Below are 20,650 nucleotides of genomic sequence, written 5' to 3'. Positions count from 1 at the left end.
AGACATTTAACAAAAAACAAAGCAAAGTGCATCTTTGTACTTGAGAAGCTGTGCCTTTTTAGGGCTTTTAAGCTCGAACTCCTCTCCTAATGTACTAAAACTGGGGATTATTTCATTATACATACATTGGAGAAAGACTGCCACTTAGGTACTGTGGTCGGTTTGTATTACCTTATAAATTAAAGTATGGTGACTGGTAGGGGTCTACTTGGGGAGACCGGGCCCACAGAGACTGAAATGGGATGAGTGGAAGCCCCACGCAAGGAATAATAATTCGTCATCCTTTCCTAATCTGTCCAGCACTCATTCATTTTACAATGGCTTTACAAAAAATACATTTACATTGTAGTATAAAGTCCTTCCTTTTCTCCCTCTACCAAACCAAATCCATCACTCCCTCCCAGTTCTCCCCCACTCAAGCTTATCCCAACCCATATTTACTCACCCTTGCCCACCCAAGCCAAGCTTGTCCCACCCTCCCTTCCTTGCCGTCTCATCCCAATCTCCTCTTTTCCACCCTCGGACTTGGGAGAGGCGAAGGTCGAGAGCCATGCGTCCTCTGAAACATGACCCTGGCAAGCTGCACTGCTTCTTGACACACTGCTCGCTTAACCCCGAAGCCAGTCGAACCAATGTGTCAGAGGAAACGCTGTACAACTGGCGACTCAGTTGTACAGGCACAAGTCAGCGTGCATGCGTCTGGCCCGCCACAAGGAGTAGCTAGAGCGCAGTGGGACAAGGACATCCCGGCCGGCCAAACCCTCCCCTAACCAGGACGATGCTGGGCCAATTGTGCGCCAGCTCATGGGTCTCCTGGTCGCGGCCGGCTGCGACACAGCCTGGGATCGAATCCGGGTCTGTAGTGTGGCCGTGGATTTTTATCTTCTTTCCCCCTTGTGCCTTCAGAATGTCAACTTTGGACTGATAGTTCCACAGCGTAAAGATTACCATGAGAGGGCATTTAGCCTTCTTCTGTTTCACGCCGATCCGATGGAGTCGCTCGAGATCCTTCGGTGATGCATCCATGCCAAGCTTCTCCGATATCAGCTTGATCACGTAGCTGGAAAGGTCTCCTTTTTCCTCGTATTCCGGTAGGGACAACATTCATTATTTTGTCTCTTTCCGTTTTCTTGCTGGTCCAGTTCATCTTCTAAAAAGTTTGCACCTTTGTTTCCAGAAGGCTCATTTTGTTGTCCAGTTCATCCACTTGCCCACCCTGTATATGGCATATCCAACACGATAGACTACTTTCCGTTCAAGCAAATCTACTTTTAACAACAAATTGTGACAGTTTGTTTTGGGGAGCATTGAGAGCATTTTAGCTATGTTTTCCTGGATATCCTTCAGCTGTTCATTGCTCTTATTTCAATCTCCAAGTTGCTCTTTGTCTTCTCTAAGAGAAGCCTTGGCGCGCTGGGTTTGAGTTGCAGCGTCGCTTTACCCACAGATTGGTTCGCTGTTGTATATAAAACTGACCGCTCACTCTCTCCTGGTTGCTTTGGGATATATTGAGCTATGAATTTTAGAGGCATAATTTAAACTATGTGGTCCAGTTTCAACATACCACAGTTCTGACGGTACAAAACAGAGCTATTCACACCCCATGCGTCTTATAGGTCCGCGCATCCGCCTCGTCGGTTGATGGACCATTCTTGAAACACACACAGGAAACTGTTGAGTGTGAAAAACCCAGCAGCGTTGCAGTTCTTGACAATCTTGGCACCTAATATCATAGCCCGTTCAAAGGCACTTAAATATTTTGTCTTGTCCATTCACCCTCTGAATGGCACACATACACCATCCATGTCTCAATTGTCTCAAGGCTTAAAAATCCTTCTTTAACCGATCTCTTCCCCTACAGTTACACTGATTGAAGTGGATTTTATCCCACAAGTCTAATTAGCAGAAAAATAAAAACAATCCCCGTAATAATCTGTCCGTTTAAGCTAGAGACATCTGTTTTTCTAATATGACCCCTCTGTGGAAAGGTGAGACTCTCTCCACATACTCCATACATTACTTCCATACATTTCTTTCAACTGGAACCGTGGGACATCCAGATGAGTCTTGAGGCATCACACAAGACTCATCTGAATGTCCCACGGTACCAGTTGAAAAAAATTTATGGAAGTATATGGATACTGTTTAGTGCCAAAAACAAAAAAAATCCTGATCTTTCCTATATCTCTCAGATATAGGACAGACACTTCAGAACAAACGTCCTTCAGATGTATTTTGGGGGGACTATCTGTAATTCAATGCGTTTGAATGGGCTAATAGAAGTAAGGCCAAATTAAAATGTTCATTCAATTATTTTGGGGGATACTTCAAAGGGTCTTAAAACTCTAAATCAAATAGCTAAATGATCCGTGGTATGACCTTCTTAAAACAATTCCATATAGCTTAGTAGAACCTCCCCTCCGCCAGTTTAGACAGGGCTTAGACTGTAAAGGGTTTAACAAGTGACATCAATAAAGGATCAAAGCATTCATCTAGATTCACCTGGTTAGTTTATGTCATGGAAAGAGCAGGTGTTCTTAATGTTTTGTACACTCAGTGTACATCTCTACCTCTCTTCATTAGACTTACCTTCTGAAGAACGGAGGGGTGTGAGAAGGGGGCATGAAGCTGGTAGGAATGTGACCCGTTGGGGTAGGGGACCTGGACCCAGGACAAAGTGTCCCCCTCACTCCCCCCGGTGACGTTGTGGAGGGACACGTCAGGAGGGAACACACCCAGGGAGACAGAGAACACCTTCTGGGACGATATGGTGTCTGGGGAGGGAACAGAGTTAGTGGGTGTGGAGTCATGATCAAAGCATGCAAATAGATTTATTGAAGTATTGCAATTACTGTTAACTGTTGTGGGTTTTAGTGGCAATCTATCCCATAATTATGTAGCCTCTAGCATTTTTTATAACTTATGCCAGTTTTCGAGCAGAGGCCAACCATTGTGGTAATATAGCAACTTTGGCCGAATTCATTCAAAGCAGAGATTCATATTTGAGTTCCAATGTGACCAATCCCTGTCATTCCTTGAGCTCATTAATACTCATAGTAGATGGATACTGACTGTCTGTGAGTGTGGGGGTCCGGGGAACGTAGGCGGTCTTGAGGAACCTGAAGGAGCGATGCTGGGTGAGGGGCCACCGGTCATCCTCCCACTGGTGCATGTAGAACAGGTCTACAGACAGAGACTGGCTGTACTGGCCCTCCAACACACCACTCTGGGACAAGAAAGAGCAGTTGTGAGTGTGTGTGTGTGTGTGTGTGTGTGTGTGTGTGTGCGTGCACATAGGCATGTGTACCTTAACGTGTGTTCCTTCGGCTCCGAATGGAACGCTGACCTCCACCACTCCATCCCTCAGGCTTATCTCATACCCCCTGTCCTTGATCACAGACTCACTCAGGGCAAGCGTCTCCACCCCCATTCTCATGCCCCTGTCCCTGAACCTCCCATGGACCAGCGGGGAGAGGACATGGGGGACAGGCCAGAGCAGGTGGGCACCATCCACTGTCGCCTCATCTGGAGGAGTTAAGGGAGGCAGGGAGGGAAGGAAATGGGGAGAGAGGACGAAAGTGGTAAGAAAAAGGAGATTGTAGGTTCAAAAGAGGTTTGCAAATATGATTCAAGTCAAAGCTAAGATTCTCATTGTCATTTGTATTCCCTAATAAATAGACCACATACTCATGGAGCAGGCCACTGTGGCATCGATGGCAAGGACCTTCCCTTGATGCGGGTACAGGATGGTAGCATTGACCACCTCCAACTCCACCCCTTTCTCCTGTGTAGGCGTGGTCAAGTGAAAGACAACAAGAGTTGCTATAACGTGTATACCAATATGTTCATATCACATGCAAACAGAGCACAGTAAACGCCCTCATCAGAAGTACCTTGATGGTGTAGGAGAGGGGTGAGGAGTAGGGACAGCGCAGGATAATCCTGGAGCCTGACTCAGAGATGTGGTAGCCCAGGGCACTGGCCTCTGTCATGGTCCTGGGTCTAACCTCCTCCTTGGTGTGGCCTGGTCTGTGGAACATCACGCCTCTCTTTCCCACCTCGTTTTTCTTCTGCCCAGAGTGTAATGCAGCTGGGACCGGTCCCTTTATGGACACCTTGGAGAACAATTAAAGAAGAGACAGTGTAAAACAGAACCGATTTGAAACATTTAAGTTTGGCAAAGTTCCATGTGCAGATGGACAGTACATTTCTGATCTGATGGACCTGTAAGTCACCTCCATGTAGCTCTCCTCACAGACGAGCTCCCGGAAGCCCCAGGGCCACTGGGCTGAGCAGTGGAGCAGGAATGGGTACCCTAGGTCCCTCCCATTCACCTGCCGGGTCACCAACCACACCTTCAGACGGAACTCCGAGTCCCCCTGCACAGAAGAGGATCTTATTAAATTCCGTTCAATCAGAAAACAAGCTAGAAGTCAAGCTAATTAACTTGGATTCATTATATTGATCATATCTGAATTTGACTGCATATACCAGTATATTGAATATATATCCATTATGGGTCAATCAAGTTCACCTGGTTGTTGACGTGGCAGGCGAGGAATGAGGCACGGAACACCAGGTCTCCATGGTGATTGAAGAGCATGGTGTAGCCACACTCTGTGGCCATTCGGCCAGACAGGAAGTGAACTCCCTGGTGGTCTGATGACAGTGGTTTAGAGGAAGCGTCAATATTCACAGTGCAGCTGGCTATGGTGTCTTCATAGAGATAGATAGAGGACTCAAGTGCCCAGAAAGCCAGTTTTAGCATGGGCAGCTCCATTGAGGACTTTCACCATTTTGAAGTAGTCAACTGGGTGGGACTTTCTATGGGTTAAGGAAGGACCAAATAATTCCATCCAGGTCATCAGGAGAGATAAGCTAATGAATTATACTTGTGAGCAAACATTCCATAACTGCAGGTGGTAGTAAATCCCCAACCAGGGCTTAGTACCTACACACTCCAGGTGGCAGTATGCACCCTTTCAGTTTGTTTACGAACTCATAGAAGTAGTAGAAGAAAAATGACTACTTCGAAATGGATATGGCCTCAATGGCGCTGCCCATGCTCTCGGACGCCTCTAACTATCTCTATGGGTGTACTCTACATTCAAATGATATTCTTGTTCTTCCCAAAACGTTCACATTCTAGACAAATTCAGTTTAAGATGATCAAGTAGTGGGGTGGCAGGTAGCCTAGTGGTTAGAGAGTTGGACTAGTAACCGAAAGGTTGCAAGATCGAATCCCCGAGCTGACAAGGAAAAAAAATATGTCGTTCTGCCCCTGAACAAGGCAGTTAACCCACTGTTCCTAGGCCGTCATTGTAAATAAGAATTTGTTCTTAACTGACTTGCCTCGTTAAATAAAGGTAAAATGTAAAAAAGTACAGCACACCAGTGGCAGTTGGATAAAAGAATGGCTGTATCCATATTTCAACCAATAATATTACACTCGCACCTTGAACGTCGAATCGGCTCATAGGGCCAAGGATGGGGCCAGACCTGACAAACAGCCAGAAGTGACGCTCATGACACTCAGACCGGAATGTTCCTATAACACAAGACAGATGGAATCATTGACACCGAACATGTTTTGTTTAGTATGAATCAGCCATAAAAGCGAAGAGGCTGATTAAACAGTAGCAGATGATGTTTGTTTATGGCGTATCCATCTCTCTATGACACAGAAATTAACCACATTCAATCACAATAACATGGTGAATGAATAATAAGATTATGTATCGTTTTGTGTCCTTGTTTCAGGATTATTTTCAATTCGTTAGATATGCATGAATCTAAGATTCACTTTTATTGTGAATATTTCATTGGATGATGTCCAAATAAATCCTCTCCATTTTTGCATTAGTGTCTCAGTTTTGGATTTGTCCACATTTGACAAGTGTGCGGGTCTCCATCTCTCCTAGAAATCTATTTGGCAGAAGTCTCCTTTACTGTATTGCTACTAAGAAAGCTTATGCTATAAATGGCCAACAGAGGACGACACTCATACGACATAGTTCTAGTGAAAGAATCAGTATGGTAGGTGAGAGCAGGGCTGTATTCAGTACGTCCTGCAACGGAAACAGTTTACCATTTATAGAAACTTGTTTCAAAACATTTTCCATTTGGAGTATATGATTTATTGCAAAACGTTTTTCAGAATCGCAATAATGAATAGTGGTGTAACCATTAGTCCAAAACGTTTCGCAACGGAAACCGTTTACTCCCAACAGAAAACGTTTTACAATGAAAACGAGAGTTTATATTGGACAAAAATCAAGTAGGTCCCTCCCCTTTTGGTTCTGTTTGGTTCCTAGTAAATAAACAACAGTACTGTAAATCAAATCAAACTTACCAACTGGTACAGGAGTTGGAGTACTGAGAGTAGCACAGAGTAACAGTATGCTGGAAGAAATATTGGTACAAGTGAGGAATTCAAATGTATATATGGATGATCTATTCTATTAATGTGACCAGATACTACCACAGTCACCTCTTAAAACTCACCACAGAAGGATTTTGATAACCCTAACTTTCATTGTACAAGGTATGGTGATGTTTGGTATTGTGTAAAGGTGTAGTGAAAAATAACTTAATTCCTATTTCCTTATCTTTCTCTATTTTCTTTTGCAATTCATCAAACTTCATCCACGATTGGCACCATTTTGACTGCCAGTGGCAGCCACACCTGTCCATGCCCTAATTGGTAGAGAGCTGATTGCTTTCATAAGATCCACCAGTCAACAAGGCACAATCAATAACTTCTACTTGGCTGCCAACTCATAATAAAAGTAGACCATTTTCAAGCAAATATTCAAACCCCATTCATTAATTGGCCATCATACGTATTTCTAAAATCACCATAGGCTTAAATGTATAGGCCTAACCAACAGGTCCACATACGCCAAGACCCGCCTTCATCCTACGTTCTTTGTTCCAGGGGAATATGTAGATGATTTCTTGCGTGTGTTAGACAACACCTGAGAGATGAGCTCGAAAAACAAGTGTCTCCCGAAATAAGATCCTTAATGTAGATCTCTGTCTTTAAACAACATTTTCTATTTGTATCGCAGAAAGACGAATTAATTGATGATGCAGAATAAATTAAATGAAGATGAATGAAAAAAAGAGGGAAGGAATATGCGCGTTTGCAAACGCATCGTTTTATGTAGGTTTGACAGCGAAACTTAACGCACAGCAAATGTGCTAAAATACAAAGTTCTAGGTTTAGATTTTTACAGTGACAAGATGAGCAGCGGCAGTGTAAGTAACCAGCCTAAAACGAGGCCTTTATTCTGTTTTGTAAATGAATCATTATGAATCGGTTGATTACAATGAAACGTGTCCTGTAGCCTATGTAGGCCTGTTCAATCACCCACAGTTGAAATGTTATCGAATGATTCCAACACAGCTCATGATAACCTTTTTATATTTCCTTTCTATTCATCACCATGCATCTAAATTACAGTAGATGTAGTTATTGTGCACCATATATTAGGCTACTTGTCAAGGATGCTGATGCAAAGGCGTTGCTAGGAGATGAGGGGGTATTTTATTTTCCATGCACCCTACTGAGGTCCTTCCTATCAGATGAACAACATTTGCCAAAATATGAAACTCACAAAATAAGATGAATGTATAAGATTGAGAAAAAACTAAGGTTGTGTGTGTGTGTGGCACATGCAAGAGAGGGAGCAGAGGAAGAAACTGCAGCACTTTCTGACAGACCTGGCCTTATTGGGATCATTGCAGGTTAGTTCTTATAGTTCTAGAACCAGATAAATCTCCATCCAATCAATGTATAAATGACTTAAAGGGCCAGAAAACATGAAATATGCAAAAAGCTCTCACAGTCTCACTGCAGAATTAGATGTTCATCCATGTTCCCAAATTTCAAATGTAAAAGTTTCTCCAAACATACAGTTTCAAAGTGTTTTTGCTTCTCCTGCTTCTCTGTATCGTTCCATTTCTCCAAACTTCAAATTTCGAGGTTAAGGGTTATGTTCAGGCACTCATTCTGAAAGGTTAAGGTTTGGGATAGGGTAACAAAAATTTAAAAACGTGTCCATGACTGGAATTGAACACACAACCTTCAAATCTAGAATCATGGAATTACACCCATGCACCTTCCCTGTCCACAAAACCCAAGACTACTTGGGAGAGAGGAGCTACTCCTCTCTCCCCCTCAGTCAATGAGGTCAATGAAGAGCATAAGTAATAACTCTGTGTCTATCCTGTTTTCTCAAACATCCAGAAATCGACAATGAGCCTATATTAAGTCTATATTATGATTCTTCTTTTATTCCAGGACAGTAATGAGAAAACATTTTAAAACATGGAAATTCTACCTTAACTTGTCCAACTAGAACACAGATTTACATTTTCTGTTGCAAACCTTTTGATATTGTGTGCCATACTGAACATGACCCTGGTCTGCCCCTTCAGGATTGGCATTCCCCTGTGTTTATGGTGTCGGCAGCCTCCTCCTTCAGTAGCACCTACAGCCTGGCTAGTGACACCATCTCCCCACTGCCCGGGGACCACCAGAGGCCTCATCAGGGCCCTCAGGGGCCCAACCACCATACCCACAAGTAAGGGGCTAGATGAGTAAAAACCTACACACACAAATACACACGTGCATATTTGAAACACAAACACTTGAACTCATGCACACACACAATAATTGAACTATCATTTTCCACAGGACCAGCAGTGAGGTCCATCTCCTACCAGCCTCCCCCAGTGAGAGGGAGATAGCAGTTCCTGTGAGTAGTCATCATTGTATTCCACTCAGTTTCAATAAGGAATCAAACAGTCATATTTCATTCTGACTGTCATCTCTTCAGGAAGTCAGTGAATGTAGTATTTCCTCAGCTCCTCTGACAGACCATTGTTCCATTATTCTTTCCTTTTGTTTTGATAATGACAAGATTTTCTAAAGCATACTGGAAACGTACCTTTTTTCTTTTAAAGAATGAGTAATTTTGTTTACAGTCTAAAGTTCTTATCAGAGAGACCTGTCTCGATTCTGCTCTTTCTTCTACTAACAAATGGAAAATGATTAAATTCAGAATTTGATGTCTTGCCATCTCTACTGGTAAAATACTAGCTCAGAAAAGATTCTCCAAGCAGATAGATATTATTATTGATATTAACAGGATGAGCAATAAACTTGATTTAAATGAAGATGAAAAGGAAGAGCTTGCTAAATGCCAATGTGATCTGGACGACACATACAACGATAAGGCACAGGGTGCCTTCATCCGTTCAAAGGCCAAATGTATTGAAAAAGGAGAGAAAAAAGTAAAAAAAAAAAAAAAGAGTAGGCAGACTAGGAATAGTATTACATCCATTTATGCAAATGACGCCATCTGATGATCTTTAATAAGTGATTAATAAGAAAATACACTCTTTCTACAGTTCACTATATCAATCTCATCTTTCAGAAGGTGACTTGGGTTCTGTTTTTGATTCAGTTAATATCTCTGTTAAGCCTATAGAAGAAAGGTTTAAGAAACTCTGTGATTCTGATATAGATATTACTGAGTTGGACCATGCCATTCAACAAATGCCTATAGGTAAATCTCTTGGACCGGATGGCCTGACTCCTGAGTTCTATCGACATTTTTGGCCTGATAGAGAGTTATTGCTTTCGGTCTACAAAGAGGGTACTGCTAATGCTATCTTACCTCCTTCTTTGAGAACAGGGACTAATAGTTCTTATACCCAAACCAAAGAAGGACTCTCTTTACCTGGACAATTGGAGACCAATCACATTGTTGGCAACGGACTATAAGTTACTAGCACCATGTCTATGCCAATAGGCTGAAAAAAGGCCTTGATGATATAATCAGTGAAACTCAATCAGCCTTCATTAAAGGAAGGAGTATCCTTAACCATAGACAATTGGTTTTAGATATTTTAGATTACAGTTCATAGAAGATGATATTGTCTTTTGACACTTTAGAACAACTTTTTATTTAGAACTCTCTCTACTTTTGGGTTTGGAGAGAATTTCTGTAAAGTGCTCTACTTTCCGGCTACCCGGATAAAGCACTAAATAAACTTCAGTTAGTGCTAAATACGGCTGCTAGAATCCTGACTAGAACCAAAAAAATTTGATCATATTACTCCAGTGCTAGCCTCCCTACACTGGCTTCCTGTTAAGGCAAGGGCTGATTTCAAGGTTTTACTGCTAACCTACAAAGCATTACATGGGCTTGCTCGTACCTATCTTTCCGATTTGGTCCTGCCGTACATACCTACACGTACGCTACGGTCACAAGACGCAGGCCTCCTAATTGTCCCTAGAATTTCTTAGCAAACAGCTGGAGGCAGGGCTTTCTCCTATAGAGCTCCATTTTTATGGAATGGTCTGCCTACCCATGTGAGAGATGCAGACTCGGTCTCAACCTTTGTCTTTACTGAAGACTCATCTCTTCAGTGGGTCCTATGATTGAGTGTAGTCTGGCCCAGGAGTGTGAAGGTGAACGGAAAGGCTCTGGAGAAACGAACCGCCCTTGCTGTCTCTGCCTGGCCGGTTCCCCTCTCTCCACTGGGATTCTGTGTCTCTAACCCTATTACAGGGGCTGAGTCACTGGCTTATTGGTGTTCTTCCATGCCGTCCCTAGGAGGGGTGCGTCACTTGAGTGGGTTGAGTCACTGACGTGGTCTTCCTGTCTGGGTTGGCGCCCCCCCTTGGGTTGTGCCGTGGCGGAGATCTTTGTGGGCTATACTCGGCCTTGTCTCAGGATGGTAAGTTGGTGGTTGAAGTTAACCCTCTAGTGGTGTGGGGGCTGTGCTTTGGCAAAGTGGGTGGGGTTATATCCTTCCTGTTTGGCCCTGTCCGGGCACAGTGTCTCCTGACCCCTCCTGTCTCAGCCTCCAGTATTTATGCTGCAGTAGTTTGTGTTGGGGGGCTAGGGTCAGTCTGTTATATCTGGAGTATTTCTCCTGTCTTATCTGGTGTCCTGTGTGAATTTAAGTATGCCCTCTCTAATTCTCTCTTTCTCTCACTCGGAGGACCTGAGCCCTAGGACCATGCCTCAGGACTACCTGACATGACTCCTTGCTCTCCCCAGTCCACCTGGCCGTGCTGCTGCTCCAGTTTCAACTGTTCTGCCTGCGGCTATGGAACCCTGACCTGTTCACTGGACGTGCTACCTGTCCCAGACCTGCTGTTTTCAACTCTCTAGAGACAGCAGGAGCGGTAGAGATACTCTCAATGATTGGCTACGAAAAGCCAACTGCCATTTACTCGAGGTGCTGACTTGTTGCACCCTCGACAACTGTGATTATTATTATTTGACCATGCTGGTCATTTATGAACATTTTAACATCTTGGCCATGTTCTGTTATAATCTCCACCCGGAACAGCCAGAAGACTGGCCACCCCTCATAGCCTGGTTTCTTCCTAGGTTTTGGCCTTTCTAGGGAGTTTTTCCTAGCCACCGTGCTTCTACACCTGCATTGCTTGCTGTTTGGGCTTTTAGGCTGGGTTTCTGTACAGCACTTTGAGATATCAGCTGATGTAAGAATGGCTATATAAATACATTTGATTTGATAATGATATTAGCAGTTCGGTGGCTATGGGTAATGGCACATCCCCTCGTTTCTCTATTGCTAGAGGAATTAGACAGGGTTGTCCAATCTCTCCACTTTATTTATTTTAGCCACTGATTTACTAGCCGTATTTCTTTTAACAAATCTGAGAATTTAAAAGCGATCCGTATTTTTGGTAAAGATAATATAAGTCAATTTGCAGATGATACAGCCCTTTTCCTAAAGGATAGAGCATCTATTCCCTTGGCTATTGACAATCAAGAAATTTTCTATGGCCTCTGGGTTGACTCTCAAACAAATGTGATCTCATGCCAATTCATTGCCGTTACTCCGTCAACATTGCCTCCATACCTGTTAAAAAGGAAGTTAAATATTTAAGAATTGTTATCACTAAAAACATTTCAGATAAAGAATCTTTAAACATCGATAATGATTAATTCCATGAGTTTCATTAAGTCAGTGGCTGCAACGTGATCTCTCAATTTTGGGTCATGTTCTTTTGTCCAAGACAGATGGTTTATCTAGAATCTTTTATCCAAGTCAGTCCCTTTTTCTTTCTTCTGACACACAAAAAGTCAATTCTGTTATATTTAGATTTGTTTGGAGGAATAAAACACATGATATTCGGAAATCACAATTAGTGAAAGACTGATCATGGAGGTTTGTTTACAGGCTATTGAGTTTGAATCGTTAGTGGGTGCTTTTAGAATTAAATGGTTGAAATTATTTCTGTCTAATCCTACCTCTGTGGTATCATATCCCTAACAGTCTGTTTGGTGGACTTGAATTCCTAATGAAATGTGATTTTGCCCCTCCAAAATTACCTGTGAAATTGTCTAAGTTTCACCAGCAAATGTTATTTTTCTGGAAAATGATATTCAAGCACCATTTTTTTCCCCCCCCAGGAAACATTGATTTGGAATTGAGTTATTAAAATTAATAGGAAATCCATTTAAGGCCTTTGGTTTGACAAGGGTATTAATTTTGCATGTGATTTGGTAGACAACACTGGGGAGTTTTTGCCGTTTGATGAATTCATTGGTAAATTTCAGGTTAATATTACTCAGAGAGAATATTTGAAGGTTTGCAAAGCAATTCCACTTCCTTTACTTGGATTTATTAAGAACACTGAGGTTGTTCTCTCTTTTCCAAGTTTACAAATTAATGTCTTGAATCTTTTGGATAAAAAAATGCAACAATAAGTGGATACGATTGGCAGTTAATGAAGTAATTTTTGGTGATTATAATTCAATATATTGAAGTGACCAACCCATGCTATGGTCAAAAGCGACTACCTTTTACCTTACTTGTCTAGTTATTCCAAAAGTTAAAGAAACTCATTTTGAAATATTTTCTTCCATCTACCCTGTTAATGATTTCTTGCACAAAAGATGCAATTTTGACAATATGCCTTGTGTTTTTTGTTCCTCTGATTGAGTCTAAAGCATTTTTTTTTTCATGCCGCCTTTCTAGTAAACTATGGATTGAAATTCATGAATGGATGTATAAAATCTCCAGAAATCATTGAACTGTTACAATTTTATAAATCCCTCAAACTTTTGAAACTTAAAGTTGGAAAAATTATTAGAAGTCATGTCTCTGAATGTCTTAATATTTAATGTCTCATTGCCTTGTCACATTAATGATGTCCTCTTATTTAAAACATTTTGGGGGGGGGGGTTCGCCATGTGTTCTATTTTTTAAAATTGTATTCACATGAATGTCCCTGCATTGATATGTAATATTGATATTGCTGCAAGAAAAAAATATATATACATAAAAAAAATAATCTCTTCTGTAAGTGAATTGCACTCTTTTCCCATTGGCCGGCTACGCCAAGAATGGCTGCCCGTAAGCCTGGATACGGTCCAATCACGAGCGCCTGATCAACATCAGTGGCACTGATTTGATGGTGAAGGACACGCCCATGAAACTCAAGTCCATCACAGACATGGGGATCACAAGGTTCCGACAGTTTACATTTATAGTTTTAGTTTGCATCCCGCCAAGGCAGTAGTCCAGCAAAACAGAATGCAATGCTTATCTGATCAGCTATACATTTCCCCCCTGTTGCCTCTCCTTATAGGAATATGGCTTTGAGATGTAGCCTTCCCTGTAGCTCAGTTGGTAGAGCATGGTGTTTGCAACACCAGGGTTGTGGGTTCGATTCCCACGGGGGGCCAGCACAGAAAAAAAATAATAATTGTATGAAAAAATGTATGAAATTGTATGAAATGTATGCATTCACTACTGTAAGTTGCTCTGGATAAGAGCGTCTGCTAAATGACGTTAATGAAATGAATAATGAGATGTAGCATGTGAGCTGCTGTGCCTGTGCACCACTCCATCTCCCTCTAACCCCTTCACCCTGGATATGCACTAACCTGAAAAGCCTTCCCTTCCCAGAGCACTTCCTGGTCTCTGTACCCAGAGGTCATGTACTACAAAGGTCATGACATACAACTTCCTTGAAATGTATTTACAATTTTTGAAATACACCTAATCTCTGTACCCAGAGCCAAATCATCAAGATACAGACCTATGGTGCTGGGGTTTAGTGAATTTGTTGACCTGCAATGCCAAGTGTTTATAACTGGCATTATCTAACCAATACTATTCAAACACAAGAATGTTGCTCTAGTCAATAGCTGCCAGGTGGCGCTGTTGGACTGTATGTGACAATGGCCATCCTCTTAATTTTAGCGCTCTGTCATTCTCTCTTTCTCACCCTTCATAGAAGAGGTGAAGTCTGAGGCATCTCCATATCCAGACTGAGGTCCAGAGACAAGGCAGCAGCACCAGGCCAGCCACTCCTGCTTCAGGAGTGTCCTCAGAGGAGGAGTGACTAGGGTCATACTTATTAGTGCACACTGTAGCAAACATCTTTGCAACCAAAAAGGTAGTCCCTCCATTTCAGGAAATGTTTTACGAGGGGGGGGCTAGTACCATAAGGGCACATGTGAATGATGGTACGTAATCTCGTGGGGTACTGTAAATTTACCTCTGTCAGAGTGAAGCTTGAGGTAAATGCCAGTGTAAACAACTATAGGAAATGTCAGAATAAAGTACCTTGAGAAATAAGCCTCATAACTTATCCCATGATCCCCTATCCCATGAACTTCTGCCAACAATCTCCAGCCCCACAACGGAATGTTGTTTTCTTTCAGTCAGAGTTAGACCCACCCATAATATTTTAAATAGATATGCCTCTGCTTGTTTAGTCTCCATCAAATGCTTGGCACCAGTACTAAAACAGACAGTACAGGCTGTAGTGTGGTACGGGACGTTTGTTTTTAGCTTGAGGTTGGCCGTTTTGAAGCGTTGCATCTTCGGTTGAGGTAGAAAGACATTTCCAAAAACATACAAAGTATCATTGTATGAAAGTTTATTCCATAGCTTACATGTATTTAAAAATATGTAAACAAGGATGTACAAAACAAGTACAACACAAAACCTGACACTTGCCCTCCCAAGATGGGGTTGTGCCGTTTGTAGTTTGAGATGCATCACAATACATAGTCATTTAAAATAAATGGTTTAAAACTATTGATATCATTGACAACTTGTCAAGTCAAATTACTGAGGCACCTTTTACTGTAAACATGCAGATATGAGGTGCCCAATGAACACAACCCTGACGTGGTGGTCAGAGTAATCAGAAGTATATTGTATGGAATGAGCGGATGTGGCATGAGAAAGTGTGTGAGGAGAGAGCGTTTGTGTGTAGACAGGTATTTGAGCTTGGGGCCAGGACACCAATACACTAATGCTATGAAACATGCAGAGTCATGAGGTTAGGTTAAGCCAGACTGAGGGGAGGGAGTGGGCGGGGCCAAGGAGGATACGAGAACTTTAATGTCCCCATAGGAATGCAGGTGCACTGCCGAAGTGCCGAACACTGCAAACCAACATTCCTGCCCCACACATGCCCCAAAAAACACTCACCCAGGGTTATACTTCACCCACACGGGAATAATGAGGAACAAGGAGGATCATGGGTGAGTGATTTTTCCACATAAATGCAAATAATATATACATACATCAGTGGAGGCTGCTGAGGAGAGGACGGCTCATAATAATGGCTGGAACGGAGAAAATGGAATGGCAAACGCATGGAAACCATGTGTTTAATGTATTGATACCATTCCACACCAGCTATTACAAGTCTGTCCTCCCCAATTAAGGTGACACCAACCTCCTGTGACATACAGCATGTTAAAAACCAAAAAAAAAAAAACACTTCTAGCAGACACTAACACCTTATAGGAACAAATTAAGCATATGGAACTTAATTAAGGATTACATTTCACTTGATGAATAGTAATATGTTACGACAAAAATATAAATAACACGAACAGTCAGTGTGCATTGACTAGTGGTTCTCAACAAGAGTACTAGGACCCCTGGGGGTACTTGGTCTAGCCACTGGGGGTACTTGATAAGACCATAGTCCTACTGGTAAAATGCACATGAGGGGGTACTTCAGGGGTACTCCAGGCAGAGAAAAATTCAGTTGGTGGTACAGTGACCGAAAAGGTTTGGGAACCACTGGACTAAATTACGTATGTGGTGAAGTCTGAACCGAATGACTTGACACTAAAATGTATTAAAACCCTGCCTATGAATGCACATTACTGCGTAGCTATAACAACATAGCCCATGTTCTTCAATGGTCTGCTCAAATAAACCTTTTATGCCCCGTGAAGCCTCACACACACACCTCCATTTTTAAGCCCTCTCCCAAGACGAACACTGTGCTCACGTTTGGCTCAAACTTAAGCTCCTCAATCTAGTGTTTCAGGAAGAGGAGAGGTGGAAGAGCCGTGTGTTACAAACAAGACTTCTTATTCAAATAAATACATACAAATGTTTAAAAAAACAGTCATTGCTAGGACTGTCTGACCAGTTTCAACCAGTCCAGGCTATGTTCAGTATTGTATGGAGAGGAAATTGAGGTTTGGTGAAATCTGTAGTCATATCCTTGTCTAGCTAAGAAAGGCACACAGGACCTTGAGCTCCTTTCTTCTAAGCATAACTGACAGTTCAGAGTATCAAGGCCACCCAGTGGAAAACAAGTAACTTGGAGTAGCATAGGAAATTAGCACTTCAGCCTTGAAGCGTTCCAACAGTGGAAGCGTTCCAACAGTGAAAGTGAGTCAAGGCCACTGAGGTGAATACTGATTGCTGCCAACAGCGTACAGTACAACGCTATCAACTAAACACCTTGTTCTCTAGTAATCCAGAGGCAAAAGCCAAGGTAGCTAGTCATTAACTTCCACAGTTCGTAGGCTACCGTCCATGCCCCGGTCATGAACGGTACTGTAGACTCACCATGTAAGCAAGGCAATGTCTCATTTGAAAGAAAGTCCAGCAGTGATCTCCCTCACTCCTTTTTTTTCTCAATCCTGTTGTGTCCAGTAGGGGTGGGTTCTTTCAATCCCTCCACCGTGCTGTAGCTGGCCACTGGGGATGTCGTCAGTTTCGTGTCCCATGCTGGGGATCGGGGTCTCAGTGCCAGATGTCAGAGGCAGAGCCCTTCCTGGTCATGGCTCTCAGTGGACTACGAGACAGGGAGCTCCTCTTCTTCCAACGGACTGCAAACAAACAGAGAAGAGAGGGAGGGAGTTAGACAGGCTGGCTGGGCTTGGTTTTATCACAAACAACTCAAGAGCAGACAGGTGCAATGTGGAAATACAGGTACAGACACATTCATGTGTGAACGAAAGACTATCAATTCATCCCTTTGACAGTTTCCCCTATTGCTAGGCAACCCCCTTAACAATTGTGTCTATTCATTTCAAATGAATATTTCAGCGTGTCAGGCCTGTGTTCTCACCTCTTCCACAGCCGTCTGGCTGTAGGGAGCTTTTGGGGTTAGTAGTGGTGCTGTGCATATCCTCTCCCTCCTTCACCCTGTCCTTTTCTGAGGTCAGAGTGCCGGTACTTCCCCCTAACCCAACGTCCCCATCCCCCTGCCAGTCGCTCAGTGCCCTCTGGAAGGAGTGTGCCAGGCAGGCCGTCATGTCCCGTGCCCGCTCTGCCCGGCTACACCAAAACACCCGGCAGTGCAGCTGTTGCCCGTGATGCTTACAGATGTACAGAAACACGTTGGGTCTGGTGGCGTCGGCCGCGCAGTAGGCGATGTCCTGGAGGTACGTCTTAGTGAGCTGGCGTCCTGTGCTGAGCTCTTTGACTTCGACATATCGTGGACGAACCACCAACGCGTGGTCTTTGCTCAGTTTCTTTCCGTTGGAGGCCCCGTCGAGCAGCCGGGCTATGGCATCCTGGGCCTGCTGCAGATCCAGGGAGAAGATTTTCTCAGTGCCCAGGTAGTGGACCTTGAAGAGCGGGTCGCCGTGGGAGAGGGACTCGGTGCGGTCGCGTCGGAAGCGGCGGCGTAAAACGGACGGGGAGTTCTTGAGGGTCTCCATCAGGTGGAAGGTGTTGAGAGACATGGTGGATTTAAGGGGGGGTAGGCTTGGGTGTAGACTGAGCACAGGTGTTGTGGTCCTCAGTCGTTTTCCCCAGGCTCGTTTTCCAGTTTCTCTTTGAAGCGGGTACAGTTGGACTCACCGTCTTGATCTGCAATACAGAGAAAGAGGAACATATGGGGTTAAAGTTAAATACATTACCACAAAAAAATTTTTTTTTAAAAATCGGCAGACAATAATGCCAATATTAGCACCACAAGATACGTTATAATGTGGAATATGGACACAGCTCATATCTTTCAGACATTTTACTTAAAACATTTTTGATTGAGGCAAACTATCCCTTTCAAAAACACATTATTATGCAGAGTGGAGACTGGCTGGTGGACATGTGGACATGTGCTATAGTTAAACAGGACAGTTAGGACACAATGTACTGCGTGAGGGGGTGCAGGATCAGGTGCAGCAATGACGCAGTCTGAGGCAATATTCATTTACCGCCAGTCACTAGATTCAGCACAGAGCCATCAAATATTTAACAGTTACTGTGCCTTTTCTTGAAGGGGAATAAACCCTTCCCACTCACTCGCATATTAACAGACACTCTACAACCGCGGCTGTTAAAACAGCTAAACAAGTCTCAGTCCCATGAGGTGTCATTGTCCATCTTAACACCTGTCATTACCTAGTTATCATAGGCTTAACCCTTGCCTCTAGTGTATGATCTTTAGGTTTAGTAGACAACATGACAACCACGAGGTGAACAACAAAGTATTTGACACTGTAGTCTTTCATTTAAACCAATATTTTTTTACATTACAACTCCAAAAAGTGACTTGAAATGTATTTCAAGTTCATGTGTGGTAAGAAGTGGATTGAATATATGCTATTGAATCGAATTGTCTGAGACTTAAGAGTGCGGAAACTACATGGGCAAAATGTGACCTAAACAAATGACTGCTTAACCCCGTTAGACAACACCTCCAGCTGGACATAACTGTAGTTTAAGAAAGCCCCAAAAACACCCCTCTCCTCTGTCTCAAGCCATTGTGTTGTCCCTTTCTCTTTTCTCAGCTAATCTCTCAACATCCTACTGCCCCCCTCAGATGTTGCTTTGGGCCGAGAACCGCCGACTGTTCCGAGACGATAGGCCATTGTTAGGCGAGCCCACTTCTCAGGAAACAGCTTTGCTTTCTACCCCCCCCCCAACAAAATATTTCTCCTCCTAAAAACAATGGCATGTTTTCATGTGTGCGTCACATAAATCAGAGATTTCAACTGACCTAGGGACAGATCAGAAACACACATTAAGTGTTATTGCAGACAGACCCACCCCCCCAGGCTAAAGGTGAAGTAATCTTCCACAGTAAATATGTCCAGTTCTCTTGGCATGTTTACAAGCAGGTAGATAAATGATAGTGGAACACGTGCAGTAACTCTCATCATAACGCTTTGTTCAAAACGTGGTCAGAGTGCATTTTAATAGGATCAAAGATGTCCATGAGTAAATAGAGTAATGTGTAAACTCCCTGATTATGTTATCTGAAGTAGGGTACTAATGTACTGTCCTAGCCGCAGACAGTCAGGTCTGTGTCTGTGTGCCAGCGCAGACGGGGGAATTGAGGACATAAGGTTTTCCTTTCAGTGGAGCGTTTTATTTTTTTGAAGATAGCACCTAGGATGATTTATGGAAATCAGCTGGGCAATTGCAAGATAAGAATGATGCGGAGACTTTTTTTTAACCTAAAAATAGCGAAAAAAAAAAAAAGTTAATCAAACTAAGCACAAGGACTACTTTTAACAATTCCCACAGAATTTTACAAAAACACATTTACTTCTAGAACAGTGCAGATGCAAAATGTGGTAACAGATAACGGCACAATCCATCTTTGTGGAAATTGTTAAAAGTAGTCCTTGTGCATAGAGTTTTATGGTTCGTTAAACTTTACAATCATTGGTTTTTGTTTGATATACATTTTAAAAGTGGAAAAGCAGTCTCGGCATCACATTCAACATGCCATGCGTCAAAGGGTAAGCCCCGGTTTCGTTCCCTTAGCTTCCATTTAAGAAACGTTTTGCAACCGAATTGGCTTACCGTTGACGCATGATAAATGTACTTTGGAAATGCCACTACAATAGATTAACAATGTCGAATTATATCAAATAATTGGAATTCATTCTGAAAAAAATAAATCATCATAAGTCACATGAAACTGGTTTGTCAGTAGAATGAAAAAAAGTTGCGCATTTTACCTTGCAGTTTCATGCAAATGATGTCCTGGCGCTTCTAAGAGTACCCGTCTTCATAACTGACCGGATGCAAATGAACAGGTGTTTCTCAGTTATTCTAGCTATTGGAATAACATTAATAAGATCAACCAAAACACTCAATTTCTCTCAGCAGCCAGCATCACTGACGATATTACATTAGAAATTCCAATAGTACCGTTTGAAACATCAAAGTACTTCTGACCCGAAGCTTCGTTCAACATTGCCTGCTCAAGATTGAAGCAAAATTCCAATAATACCGTTAATGGACTAAAACTAGCAAAGAACGTGGTACAATTTAGGCTACTATGAATATTCGGAACTAAACACGCATTCTCTTCTCTCGTTGACGTGAGCAATACTCATCCGCTGAATTTGAATGACTGGTGACG

At 42.7% G+C, this 20,650-nt stretch overlaps 2 protein-coding genes across 5 annotated transcripts in view; both read right to left on the bottom strand.

Moving 5' to 3' along the window:
• LOC115194296 (uncharacterized) overlaps window positions 1–17,026 on the bottom strand; it is a 24,393-nt gene extending 7,367 nt beyond the window's left edge. The window contains exons 1-10 of one of the 3 annotated variants that reach the window (XM_029753911.1): window positions 16,891–16,994; window positions 6,353–6,402; window positions 5,456–5,548; window positions 4,535–4,659; window positions 4,236–4,379; window positions 3,894–4,115; window positions 3,688–3,784; window positions 3,308–3,525; window positions 3,073–3,226; window positions 2,590–2,774 (exon numbers count right to left, since the gene is read on the bottom strand). In XM_029753911.1, coding sequence (XP_029609771.1) covers window positions 2,590–2,774; window positions 3,073–3,226; window positions 3,308–3,525; window positions 3,688–3,784; window positions 3,894–4,115; window positions 4,236–4,379; window positions 4,535–4,659; window positions 5,456–5,477 — 1,167 coding nt within the window. In that variant the 5' untranslated portion in view covers window positions 5,478–5,548; window positions 6,353–6,402; window positions 16,891–16,994. Of the gene's footprint in view, window positions 1–2,589; window positions 2,775–3,072; window positions 3,227–3,307; window positions 3,526–3,687; window positions 3,785–3,893; window positions 4,116–4,235; window positions 4,380–4,534; window positions 4,660–5,455; window positions 5,549–6,352; window positions 6,403–6,504; window positions 7,278–16,890 lie in introns of those variants that run through there. The other 2 variants (XM_029753910.1, XM_029753912.1) reach the window with 2 other exon arrangements.
• Window positions 14,928–20,650, bottom strand: si:dkey-19b23.8 (uncharacterized). Of its 2 annotated transcripts, none has more exons than XM_029753914.1 (4): window positions 20,437–20,650; window positions 20,244–20,341; window positions 17,396–18,141; window positions 14,928–17,153 (listed from the first exon to the last, which is right to left on the bottom strand). In XM_029753914.1, the coding sequence occupies exons 3-4, from the start codon at window positions 18,012–18,014 to the stop codon at window positions 17,068–17,070; spliced, it is 705 nt and encodes a 234-aa protein (XP_029609774.1). In that variant the 5' UTR covers window positions 18,015–18,141; window positions 20,244–20,341; window positions 20,437–20,650; the 3' UTR covers window positions 14,928–17,067. The 2 variants fall into 2 exon arrangements, with proteins under 2 accessions (XP_029609774.1, XP_029609775.1); XM_029753915.1 differs by having other exon boundaries at window positions 20,244–20,299.

This window comes from Salmo trutta, chromosome 5 (assembly GCF_901001165.1).
Source record: "Salmo trutta chromosome 5, fSalTru1.1, whole genome shotgun sequence".
Classification (NCBI taxonomy): domain Eukaryota; kingdom Metazoa; phylum Chordata; class Actinopteri; order Salmoniformes; family Salmonidae; genus Salmo; species Salmo trutta.
This window is presented reverse-complemented; position numbering and strand designations above follow the sequence as displayed.